At 50.5% G+C, this 12445-nt stretch overlaps 5 protein-coding genes across 5 annotated transcripts; 2 read left to right on the forward strand and 3 right to left on the reverse strand.

Moving 5' to 3' along the window:
* Nucleotides 1–1142: 1142 nt before the first annotated feature.
* LOC111067897 (inactive selenide, water dikinase-like protein) lies at nt 1143–2276 on the reverse strand. The gene has a single exon (XM_022357239.2). It carries the CDS (start codon nt 2274–2276, stop codon nt 1143–1145), a length of 1134 nt encoding a protein of 377 aa, XP_022212931.2.
* Nucleotides 2277–3155: 879 nt separating this feature from the next.
* LOC111067763 (signal recognition particle receptor subunit beta) lies at nt 3156–4404 on the reverse strand. Its single transcript, XM_022357061.2, has 3 exons — nt 4241–4404; nt 3870–4179; nt 3156–3811 (listed from the first exon to the last, which is right to left on the reverse strand). Exons 1-3 carry the CDS (start codon nt 4344–4346, stop codon nt 3490–3492), a joined length of 738 nt encoding a protein of 245 aa, XP_022212753.1. The 5' UTR covers nt 4347–4404; the 3' UTR covers nt 3156–3489.
* Nucleotides 4405–4502: 98 nt separating this feature from the next.
* Nucleotides 4503–5384, reverse strand: LOC111067764 (guided entry of tail-anchored proteins factor 1). The gene is made up of 2 exons (XM_022357062.2): nt 5200–5384; nt 4503–5133 (listed from the first exon to the last, which is right to left on the reverse strand). The coding sequence occupies exons 1-2, from the start codon at nt 5269–5271 to the stop codon at nt 4672–4674; spliced, it is 534 nt and encodes a 177-aa protein (XP_022212754.1). The 5' UTR covers nt 5272–5384; the 3' UTR covers nt 4503–4671.
* Nucleotides 5385–5649: 265 nt separating this feature from the next.
* On the forward strand, nt 5650–10588 carry LOC111067762 (erythroid differentiation-related factor 1). Its single transcript, XM_022357059.2, has 6 exons — nt 5650–5779; nt 5833–8347; nt 8400–8640; nt 8707–9018; nt 9085–9278; nt 9339–10588. Exons 1-6 carry the CDS (start codon nt 5759–5761, stop codon nt 9722–9724), a joined length of 3669 nt encoding a protein of 1222 aa, XP_022212751.2. The 5' UTR covers nt 5650–5758; the 3' UTR covers nt 9725–10588.
* Nucleotides 10589–11301: 713 nt separating this feature from the next.
* LOC111067797 (chorion protein S18) lies at nt 11302–12030 on the forward strand. Its single transcript, XM_022357104.2, has 2 exons — nt 11302–11371; nt 11447–12030. Exons 1-2 carry the CDS (start codon nt 11357–11359, stop codon nt 11963–11965), a joined length of 534 nt encoding a protein of 177 aa, XP_022212796.1. The 5' UTR covers nt 11302–11356; the 3' UTR covers nt 11966–12030.
* Nucleotides 12031–12445: the final 415 nt, after the last annotated feature.

The raw sequence follows: 12445 nt of genomic DNA on the forward strand, positions 1-12445 counted from the left end.
TCTCAAATCGCGAAAAAGGTTTGAAAGCTTGCGCATGCGCCAAACATTTGGTCAATGAGTCTTCCTTGCTCGGAACTGTTTTTCTGCCAACTGTTTCTTCAAGGCAAAATGCTGGCACGGGCACTAATACGGGTACAGATTGATTTTGTCTACAAATAATTCGTATTATAATTCCAGATCAGTTACACTATGGAATCTCCGCCAGCTGGCAGTTTGATTTGGTCATTGTCACCAAAGGGGTTAAAGATACATGGGATATACAGATCTACAGATAGCCAAGCATAGTTTCGTAAACTTTTATGAATTTATTAAAAGAGAATCTTTACGATCGATGTGGGACTCCACACCTGTCATCTTTTACTAAATAATTATCCACTCTCTTACCTTCTTGTACCGCTACTAGTTCCATTCTGCTTTTGTTGTTCTTTTCGCAAATACACGTGTGAATGCGTCACGATTTAAAAGTTACGACGGACGAACGTCCGTCACATTTCACATTTCTCGTTTTGATCAGACCTTTTGTTCAATTTGTACGCACGGCAAAGACAACTTTCGACTATTTTTCTCGAGTGCACAAGGCACACACACTGAAGGTGAGCGGGACATTTCCAATGCTTGGAATGCCTCACCTTATAATGCGACGCTTTGCAGAAGAGCCGTTATTCCTTGTTGCTATTCTTTTTCTCTGCGGCTATTACATGCTGGAGTGAGAAAGGGACAACACTACATACGCGCACTTTTTGCGCTTTTTCACACACGCACACACAGACAACTGTAAGAGATCCCGCGACAAAACAAAAGAAAAAAACCAAAAAAACCGAGAATTGAGTGAATGCTAGTAATATTTTTATAATTACTATTATTAATTACTTCTTTCACTGCACTTTCACATATTTCCGCACACTTCCATCTGCCATATGAATATGTAATCATTCCATGCTCTCCTTCTGCTGCTTATTGCTGCCCTCTTCGGTTGCTAATGGAGTGCGAACGCGAGGCGCATTGAAAATTGGCCACTGTTGGTGGAAAGACGGATTGGTTAGCATCGTAGAATGTAACTGTGTCTGTAAATGTAGTAGTGTAGTAGAATTCAATTTGTAATGCGATTTAATGAACGAGTTGCAAATAATATCAAATATAATTCAAGTTCTGTCAGGAACCTCGATGATTGTAACGTTATCGATGATGGTAGCTTCCCTTGGGCCACTCTGGACAGTGCCGATGATCCAGGCCAGGTGGTCATCCTCTGCCTTGATAAACTTGCAGTAGAAAACGGCCTCCTCATAGGACATGCAGATGAGCAGACCACCCGAGGTCTCGGCAGAACGACCCTGCAGCAGGGGGCAGTTGTCGGCGCCATCGACTGCTTTAGCTACGGCTGCCATATTGGCGATCACCGGCAGAGTGTCAATGACAAACGACACTGACTGCTTTTGGAGCAGAGCCAGCGTCTTGGCGTGAGCTAGCAGACCCCTCCCGGACACGGCGATGGCTCCATGGGCATTGTGCAAGTGCATGAGTCGAGCGGCCTTGCGATTGAGGTGACACATCAACCGGACGGCCTGCTGGTAGGCTATATCGACATCGTTTTCGGAGACGACATTCTTGTAGCGCTCCCAGCGGTCCGGCTGACCGATGCACCCATAGGCATCGATAGCCACCTGCGTGCCCAGGGGCTTGGTCAGTACCAGGACATCGCCATCCACAGCGTTGCCGCGTTCCAGCAGATGGCGCTTCGACCAGTAGGCCGAGGCCAATCCGCCTGCGATGAACCAGTTCCTGTGATGGGCGTACTGGGCCCAAATCACCATCGGGCCGGTGGTTCTAAAGCAATCCTTGAAGCCCTGCTCCATCAGCTCGAACACCAAATTGAACTCGTCAGCAGTCATCCGAGGGGGCCAGCACACCAGCATCATCAACTGCTCGCACTCAGTGATGCCCATAGCGTAGAGATCGCCGACCGCCTCGGCGCAGATGATTTTCCCCATGGTGTAGGGATCGTCGATGATCGGATACCGGCACTCGATAGTCAAGTGGTGCTGCACTCCTTCGCCCGGCGAGCGGGGGTTGATGTTCATTTGGAGCAGCATCTGCTCCAGCTTCGATTTCTGCTGCTGGCCGCCTGAGGTGGTCGAGGAGTCGGCAGCAAATGTATCCAATAGCTCCGAAACCACTCTTTCGGGTACCTTGCAGCCCTTGGATTCCTTCAAGTCGCCGTAGCTGGTCAGACGGAAGGTATCACTCAAACCGTAACTCGTGGGCTCAAAATCGCTCATTTTAAACGCAAAAATTCAAAATGCAAAACCTCAAAGGGAAAATTTTTTCACAAATCAAAAAGCGTTTGACAGCACGTTCCAGGGTTGCCTGGACAATTTAAGACGTCTGTACTTATTTTAATGACGTCACGAATGCAATTTATCGATAGGTATTATAATTATTATATACATAAACTATTGTATATAGTTTGTTCTTGGTTGCAAATCTTTAGATTTCCTTTTTTTAATGCTATTTGGATAATTTGTTCCTTGTGGCAAGCACTTTTTGCACTTGATTTTCCATTATTCGCCCTTTTCAGGCAACACACGCTCGATCTGGCAACCCACTCGCTGCATTAACGACGCTTGGACACGGCACTCGTCGAAAATCTACGCCATTTGTGAATTTTACTCCACTCCAAGGTAATAAAATAAAGTAAGAGGACTGGGTGGACCACCGGCATTTTTCGATCGACTATGCACAGCGAGCTTTACGTCCGAGGCTGAGCGTCTGCGACAAAATGATGATTCAGATGTCCATGCCCAATAATGGGAAATGTCGTAACGAGGCTGCATTCACTCAGCTACTGGTTCTTGGCTTCAAGGACTGTGCCAGCAATGCCGGATGCGACCAGATGGCTGACAATCGTTAGGAAGAAGGGACAAGCTGCACAATTTGCGGTGTGGCCGCCACCCACTGCAAGCCAACGGAGTACTTTAGTCCGGATAACGCGGTAATGGAGATGGTAGGTGTAAGAGATGTAGATCTGCGGCTTTATAGGTGTGAATACACCAGACATGACACCTGACAGTGGCGCCACTGTACCTGGATCTTTGGGGATACAGAGACATGCCATGCCCAGTATGACCAATAATACGCAGCATAATTTCAATATTTCATATATGTACTTCTTAATTTGATACAATATTCCGATTTAAAGCCTACGAATAGCCCTTCCGAGCAGCAGTAGTACGAAAAGAAGTGGCCAAAGGGTATGGGGGATCTAACATTCTAATAAGGGAATTACTCGTACGTACCTCCAGGCATGGCATACACTTGGTAGTTACGATTTGAGGGAGCATATAAAAAGGGACAGCTAAACTTTATATAAATATCATTGTGTTGTTTTTGTTGTTGCTGTGGGGGTGTTGTTCCGCACTCGGTTGTTTTAGGATTCAAAGGTTATTGGGTTTCAGTCCCCACTCTCTTAATCTCTCTCGGGTGGGTGTTCGTTCACATGATGCGGCCCATCCAGTCGGTCAGGGTATTCAGTTCCTTATCCTTAGCAGATGATTCCACAAACTGAATATTCTGCGAGATGTGGCCAAATTCGAAATCCCTGCCAGGCTTGCCCAGCGTCACGGGCTTGTTCACATCATCATCGCCCACGGATTGCAGCTTGCGGCTGCGTGTGTCCCGCACGGTATGCAGCTCCTTTTCGAGCAGACTCTTGACGACCTGTGCACTCTTGGCTGTCGTTTGGTCCTGTTTGTTGCACAGCACCAGCACAGAGCACGGCTGCGTGGCACTGTCCGTCAGAATGGTGTACAGAGTGCTGCAAGGAATGAGCTAATAAGGGGAATCTCGTTTGATGGCTAATGGCTGTTGCTTACTCTGCCACATCCCTGATATCCTTTTGCACCGTCACCGAGTCCACGACAAAAACAATGCCCTTGGCCTTGTGCTTATACAGATCGAAGCATTTGTCCCGCACGCGATAGTGTCCGGGTATGTCCACGAGGCGAACGGATGAGTGGCCTCCCGCCTGATAGTCGCCCACATTCTCCTTGATGGACGTGAAGGTCTCCGGGAACTTGCCATACAGCAGCTGCATAAATATGGCACTCTTGCCGGACTCACTTAGCCCGGTTAGGAGAAAGTCCCTGCGGCCTGCCGAGCGTCGTCGCAGAATGACAAAGATCGCTGAAAATGAACCGCATTGGAATTAGCATTATTTCTAGAGCAAACCACGTGTCCAACTCACCCACAGCAATGAAGCCGAGCAGCAGGGCCACAAGGATGGGGCCCGAGTCAATCTCTCCCAGCTTAATATGCTTCTTTTCGCGAACATTTTCATTTAGTTTGTCCATTTTCGTGCAAACAATCCGTTTCGGGGGGCAAAATGACACGCACACAGCTAACCACAACAAGAGAGAGAGAGAGAGAGAGAGCGTTTCGCAGCACTGTGCAGTAGTGCTGCAAGTCGTTGGCGGTAAAGGGCCAAAGGGCGCGCAGTTTGAAATGAATATGTGAAAATATTTTTATTACAGAGTTATAAGGTTAAAATCGTGGCCTTAACGAAGCGTTTGCCAAGCATAACATAAAAATTTAATGTATCGAGCGCCATCTAAGAGCTATATCTATATATCAATTGCATTTAAACGCATAGTTTTGGTTCCACGGCATCCACTCCACTCACGCATCGCGCTTCATTATCATATCGTAGATCAAGCGAAAGGTGACATTGCAGGAGAACGCCCAGACGGGCACAGAAACGGCATTGTACACTCCAGTGGGAAAACTCAGTAGGCCGGTGAAGGGCGCCAGGCTGATGCCCAGGTCGATGACTATCACCGGTGTGCTGCGATTCAGGATGCTGACAACGATCAGGATCAGGGCCAACAGTACTTTGGACACGTAATATGCCACCGTATCGATGCCCATCTCCTTAAAGGCGTCCATGTTCTTGGCCGACTTCAGTTTGGTCTCTGCATCGGCGACTTTCCGCTCTGCTCGCATAATTTTTATGGCCTTGGCGTACTCCCCCGCATGCTCGGCATTGCGCACATTGTCCAGCTCCTCGCGGGCAGCATCTATCTCGGATTGCCACTGCCGTGTGTGCGCTTTGCTGGTCTTCCAAAAACGCGACACCTTCGCCTGTGGGAGGAAGAGCAACCTTTAGCCGCCGGCTGCTTTAGGGGCACAATTTTTAGGATGACTTACGTAGTTGCGTATGAAATCTGGCAGGATCGTGTTGATGAGACTGAGCAGGGCTATAAGTGGCAGCAGTTCCATCGTTTTGTGTCAGATTATGGCCAATGATAGTGAATTTTAGCCAAAATGCAAAATATTCGTGGAAATAACAAAAATAGTTCCAGCTGTGTTGGTAAATGACAAAAAACAAGTCAGCTGCTTGAGCAATCAGAGCTGCCGATTTTCCCGTCAGATCTGACTTTGCGGTAAAAATTTTGTGAATTGTGGCAAGCTAGAGTATTGATTACAAAGACATGAGTTTGTCCGCTCTTTTAATTTTGCCACCTACTACGTAAGAAGTATGAATAAGTGGCAGGTTCATCATAATATTAATAGATTTTTTTTTCAGCTTTTTTTTTCTAGCTAACTTTTCAGTGCTGAAAAACGCAGCCAACGTGTCTCTCTCTCTCCTTCCCTCTCGCACAATCTATGTGCCGGCAAAACAAAACACATTTTTCTTGTCGAATTTTCTTGAATGTTCCACGAGAAATTGGCTGACTAGCAGGCGAACAAATGCAAAACCACAAGCATGGAGGATAGAAACGAAGAGGTAAGTCTTTGCGCACTTGAGAAATAAATAATAGATGATTGATTTCCCGTTAGATTGAACCCTGCCGCAGCATCGGGCCGCACGAGCTGGACGCCGTGAAAAGTCAGGCTGTTATAAAATTATCGCCCGTACAGCTGCCGGCCCACTTCAAGCGCCTGGAATGCAACACCAATCTGAATCTGCCGCCCCTCAACTGGCTGACAACCTCCCACAGCAGCCATGGCCTGCATCAGGCCCTGTACCAGAGTGCGGGCTTCGCCAGCTTTCGGCTGGGCCAGATGTTTCCCGACTGTGTGGGCGAGGTGGATGTGGTGTCCGATGCGGAAAACATAAAGCAGTTGCTGAAGCTGCCGTACAGTGCCCAGAGTCCCATAAGCATGGTGGTGCACAAGGTGGGCAACACCCTGCTGCTGGACGAGTTCGACATTCAGAAATATCTGCTGCGGAAGTCGGACGATGATTGGAAATGGCTGCGCACGTTCATTCTGGAGCACATCTTGTCGTTTGGCGACAAGCAGCACAACTACTGCCTCAAGGAGCGCAATCGAGAGGCTCTGCAAACGAAGAATCTGCTGTCCAAGTTTCTGTATCACAGTCTGAAGCAGACGGGCGATGGCGGCGAGTACGATGTGCACACCACGCCCACACAGTTGACCAGCAGACGTCAGGAACTGCCCATCACCGGACCGGTGCTGCCGGAGCCAAAGATCGAGGAGAATGTGCCCGATCCCAAGTCCAGTCATGCGTTCAACCGCAACGTGGTGTGGACCTTTGAGGATATCCGCATGCTCATTGGCACCGACATGCCCATATTTGGGGGGCCGAATCGACCCTGCATCAGCCTCCGTCTGCGCGACGCCGCCCAGCCCATAAACGTGCTGACCGGCATCGACTACTGGCTGGACAATCTCATGTGCAATGTGCCAGAGGTGGTGATGTGCTACCACCTGGATGGCATTGTCCAGAAATACGAAATCATCAAGACTGAGGATCTGCCCTATCTGGAGAACTCGCAGTTCTCGCCGCAGGTGGTGCGCAATGTGGCCCAGAACATTTTGGCCTTTCTCAAGGCGAATGCCACGAAGGCCGGCCACACCTACTGGCTGTTCAAGGGACGCAACGATGATGTGGTCAAGCTGTACGACCTGACCACTCTCTATCAGAATCAGACGCAGGCAGCCGAGGAGTCGGAGTCGCCGCCGCAGCAGCAAGTGAATCCGTTCACCGTGCCCGTGGGCATGCTGCTCTATTCCGTGGCTCGCAACATGAAGAATACGCTGCAGCACATCAGCCCCAGGACGGCGGGCAGCATACGCGCCCTGCTGGACAACTGCATCAAGCTGCTGCCCAAGGAGCAGTATCCGCAAATCGTCAGCTCCTCGCACTACATACTCTCGGACTTGCATGTGCCGGCTGGTATCGATCCCAAGGCGCCCAAATTCGAGGATCTGGACTCGGACACTCAGTCGCTGTACGATGATGATGAGGAGGATGAGGAGGACTACGATGACGATGAGCCGCTGGACAGCGACTATGGCAACGACAAGTACTATCAGAGCGCCGAGCAGAGCGGTGGCAAGGCCAATGTGGCCGTCAGACACATTTGCGATGCGCTCAGGGACTTCAAATCGCACGCCAAGAAGTCCAAGCCGGCTCCGTTGCTGGCCTCGACGGCGGAACGCTGCAGCATCTCGCTGGAGCACATCAGTGCGGGCATCTCCTGCCTGCAGTACTTCAATGGCAATCAGGAGGAGAAGCTCAAGGAAACGGAGACCATTGCCAAGCAGGAGGAGAAGCAGCGCATCCTTCACGAGGAGCAGAACCCCAATATGGCCAGGCCATTCAATGCCATTCCCCTGCCCTATGAGCAGCTGCAGCTGCAGACCCAACCCCAACCCCAGGCACAGTCCCAGTCGCAGTCCCAGTCCCAGCCACAGGCTCAAGCCAACAAGAAGCCCGCCAAGGCCAAAGGCAACAAGTCCAAGGAACTGGCCACCACCAGCACCCCCACCACGGACAACACTCAGCAGCTCAGCGCCAAGTTCAACACGCAGCACTTTGGCTCGTGGAATGTCCATCTGAAGCTGCTGCTGCTGGAGAAAGCCTGCCTGACGGGTGCCACCCTCGCGGAGCATCACTACGAGTCGCACCAGTACGGCGCCACGCTGCGCTCCATTGAGCTGGCCTCCCGCTGCCAGCAGGTGCTCAACAAGTACATGGCCAATGTGGTGTCCCAGCAGAGCTGCCTGCTGGGCCGTGCGGGCGACTGTTTCTTTCAGATGTCCAAGCACTGGGAGGCCATCGATGAGTATGTGCGGCAATACGAAGAGCAGGACGAGTCGACGCGGGTGATTGGCGATGAACTGTCCCTGGAACTGGGCGAGGAGGAGGAGGAGCAGCTGCCTTCACTGGCGCCCGTCAAAAACGTCGAACAGGTGATGCTGCACAGCTGCAAGTGCTACGAGAAGGCTTTGGAGCATGCCCAGAAGGCGGAGAGCAATGAGCTGCTCCGACGATTGGGCAACGTACGCAACGAGCTGGGACTGAAGTACATGTACTGGGCTCAGGGTGAGTTTTGGTAGCGGGACATGGAATTCTAATCGAAATCTAAACATTTCAGAGGAGTACAGCGAGGTAATGAAGAAGAAGGAGACTCCGGAAGCTGCCGGAGATGCTGAACAGGAAGAGAATGCCACTGCCGAGCCGCTCTACGTTAAACTGACTGTCAATTCTTATGATTGCCTGCGTCGGGGCATTGAAGCCTTCACCGCAGTGCAGGATAATGTTAATCTGGCATTTCTCTACTGCAACATGGGCAGATTTATGCGTCTGCGTGCCCATCTGACCATGCCCAATGAGAGGTTCGTAACTAGCATGGGTCCATCCTGAATTTAATCTGCATCGATTACATTCCACGACCATGGCAGTGCCATTACTTTAGACTCACAAAAAGCCTTTTACAACGAGGCCTTCAACTACTACGAGAAGGCGAAAGACTGCCTGGACACGCGTAAAGCGAATGCCGAACTCTGGGATCTTGTCAATTGGGAGCTATCCACTGCCACCTTTACGCTAGCCAAACAGCTGCAGGATCACAGTGCGGCGGACAAGAACAGCCTTGTGGAGGCATCCAAAGAGGTGCTCGAACTGCTGCAGAAAGCGTTGCGTCTGTGCGATGTGGAACATGCCGGCGCACGCCAAGTGCTCTACAGTTTTCGTGCTGGCCTAATACACAAAAGGTAAGTGGTACACTTCAATCGGAGATTGAAGAGATCTGTTGGCAGTAACGTTTTCCTTCTCTTTAGGATCGCCTCCTTTCATTATTCGCAACTGCGATCGCACGGCTGCTGTGATCTTTCCCAGCTGCCCAAAGCCACGCTGCAGCTGTGCAAATATCACTACGAGAAGTCCACTCAAATCCTGGAGAGCCTCAAGGAGGTGGGGGACCTGCTGGTGGTGCAACTAGAGCGCATATCCCTGCATGAATTTCTGGCAGAACGTAAGTTTCACGAGCAAGTCCACCCGAGTGTGTCGTATGCTAAGCCATTTGTTTCGCCAGTTTCCACCCACGCAGCGCAGAAGATCAAGCAAATGCAAGCTGCTTTGGAGATTTGTTTACAGTGCCAGCCCATCTTTGGCCACGTCATCGATGCTGGTAACAGTGCCAGCCAGAGCCAGGGCGACGACGAGTTCGCCGCACATTTGTCGCTCTTTGAGAGCCGCTTGCAGAATGCACTGAAGACGCTCACGAAGCTGCTGCTGACCGGCAAGGATCCCAAACAGCTGTCGGCGTTGTACAAGCGCATGTATATGGAAACCTTGACTGGGAAACATGGGACAGGGGCCCAGCATGCAGCAGCACACGCTGAAGCGCCACCAAAGCATTTGCACACGCTGCTCGGCCGGCTACAAGCCATGTGCGACGCTCACCTCGCCATTGGCTAGGCCAGAAGCCGCACCGCTCTGTACGTGTCTTCTAGGGGGTTTCATAAAGAAACCCGATCAAATTGTATGCATTGCATTGCTTGCTGTCGCTTGTTTATTGATGTATTCTCCGACTCTGTGTGTGCTGTGTGTGTGGGGGCCAGTGCTTAGCCCCGCTTGCCGCAACGGCAATCATCGCTGGTCGCATCATCCACCCGGCCAACAGCGGCGCCCATCTGCAGAAACGACACCAGCAGCAGCAGCACCACCACCATAGCCAGTTGTAGGATCTGTCAAAGCAACTCCATTATCAATCTACAATATCAATCACTATCTATCTATCTATCTATCTGTATCTCTCACCTTGCAGCGTCGTTGCAGTGTTCTCATTTTGTGCGCGTTTTGGGCAGCCAAGTTCTCTGTGCTGGCCATGGGCACGGCAGCTCTTATAAAGTCTGAGGGTCTTGGGCCCAAAACGTGTCGCTCATCAAGATTGGATGCCACACACAGACACACCCACAATCGCCGCTTCGAAATGTCGCAACAAGAGGCTGGTCTGTGGCTGGGGCTGGTCTGTGGCTGTGGCTCTAATCGCACCTACTTGGGGATATATTTCACTCTTAACTTTCAGCAGACTAGCCTCTTAAACTATTATGGAAATCATCTGATATTCTCTTAGAATTATGACTTTAAGTTGTACGAATATTTAATTATGTTATTCTCCCAGTTTTATTATTATAAAGTTTTGCATAATTCATAAGTTAAATGCCAATAATAAAGCGGGCTCACGGCACTGTTCATCCATCTATAGGATGCTGATCCCCTGAGCCTTTTCAACTTCTAATTAATTCATTATTTCGCACCGCAATTTCCTAAAGTTTTGCTCGCTAATAAAAATATTATGGAAAAGCTTAGCTTGGCATTTTTAAATAGAAACAAGCCCGCCCCTCCCCCACCCTCTGCCTTGGCTGATTTATTGTTTATAATTTTATTGTAATTTTATCTGAACGTTTTTTTGCTTTTGTATATAAATTCTACCAACGCAGCAGAAAATTGAAGCCAATGCCTTTTGGCTTTTGTGTGTCACCGCACAAAAAACGATGTCACGGCTCGGCATGGAGCATATGGAGCACCGTGGAGCCGGTGCCAGCCAAAAGTGGACAGAAATGGGCAATCAAATGGGTCACGAGTCGTGGCAAAGTGTTCAATAATGGAGAAGCTTCCGAGCTGCTGCTTCCGATTGCCACTGGGAGCACGAGTCATAACACATTGCGTAATGGCTCATGGGGGTCTCCCGCATAACCACAGACGACGAAGACGAAGACGCCTGCTATCTGGACCGGAGCCGAATTGAGAGCCAAGAGGTTTTTGGGCTCTGGCGCTCGTCTGGCCTGCTGCACACGTCGTTGTCGTCGTCGTCGTCGTCGTTGGCGACGTCTTGAGATTGCTGCACAAAGCGCAGAATGGGAGGTCGGAAACTCGGGAGCTCGGGAACTCCAGCGAGAGCCAAAATTGCATCACATTCCCCAGTCACGTAAGCGAATTATTATTGCCTGGATTTCGTATAAAAACATACTATCCGCCGCAGTCAGGCATTAGTTACCCCCCACAAGCAGAGAAACCAAACCAAACCAAACCAAACCAAACCACAAAATGATGAAGTTCATGGTAAGTGTCCGGCACAGCCTGCCCTCCTCCGGAGCCCCAAACTGATCTAGATCCTTCCTCTTGCCCGCCCCTCAGTGCATTTTCGTCTGCGTCGTGGCTGCCGTTTCGGCCAGCGGATATGGAGGTCGCCGTGGAAGCTACGGCAGTGCACCAATTGGTGCCTACGCCTACCAGGTGCAGCCTGCCCTGACCGTGAAGGCGATCATCCCCACGTACGGCGGACAGCGGGGCGGCTATGGCCAGAACCAGGGAGGATATGGCGGTGGCTATGAGGCGGCACCCGTTGCCTCTGCGTACGGCAATGCCAACATTGGCAGCCAGTACTCCGGCTCCGGCTATGGCGGTGCACCGCCCGTAGATCGTGAGGCCATTGCCCTGGCCAAGCTCGCCCTGGCCGCACCCAGTGCCGGAGGTCCCCTCGTCTGGCGCGAGCTCCCACGCCGTGTGGAGCCTGCCTACGGCCCCAGCAACTATGGTGCTCCCCAGCAGAGGTACGCCCGCGGTGAGGAGGCCCAGGGCGCATCGGCGGCGGCTGCCTCCAGCTCAGTGGCTGGCGTTGGCAAGAAGGGATACAGGAAGTCATCCGGCTACTAGGGCTACCAAAGCGCAACAACCACAGTGAATCTAACAATAAATGCAACGAAACGTCAAGACTTAAACTTCTAGAATTTGTTCATTCGATTGGGTGGGTTGTGGGCTCAGATTTCTGGCTCATGGCTTTGTCGGTTGATCGCTGAGCCAAGCGCTGTTGCAGTTCTGCCAATTGCATTCTGTCTTGGCTTGAACTGAATGCAAACTCGTGTGAATGGAGTGGCCAAAGAAGAGCTGAAAATTTATTCGCATTCCATTGAGGTATTGCTAAGGTTTTCTAAAAGAGTTTTTCCAGAAGTCTGGCGACAATGCCCTAGGAATATTAATTCGAATTTTAAGCTCTTTAGGTTCCTTTTTTTTTAGAATTTCTTCTTGTAGACTTATAGCAGAATAATAGTAGGAAAAGACTGCACTGCACTCCATTCAAACTTCTACTCGTGAGAGACCTTTTACACTTGTCCTCTATTAAGGAATCAATGCCAG

The sequence above is a fragment of the Drosophila obscura genome, unplaced genomic scaffold (assembly GCF_018151105.1).
Source record: "Drosophila obscura isolate BZ-5 IFL unplaced genomic scaffold, ASM1815110v1 contig_181, whole genome shotgun sequence".
NCBI lineage: Eukaryota > Metazoa > Arthropoda > Insecta > Diptera > Drosophilidae > Drosophila > Drosophila obscura.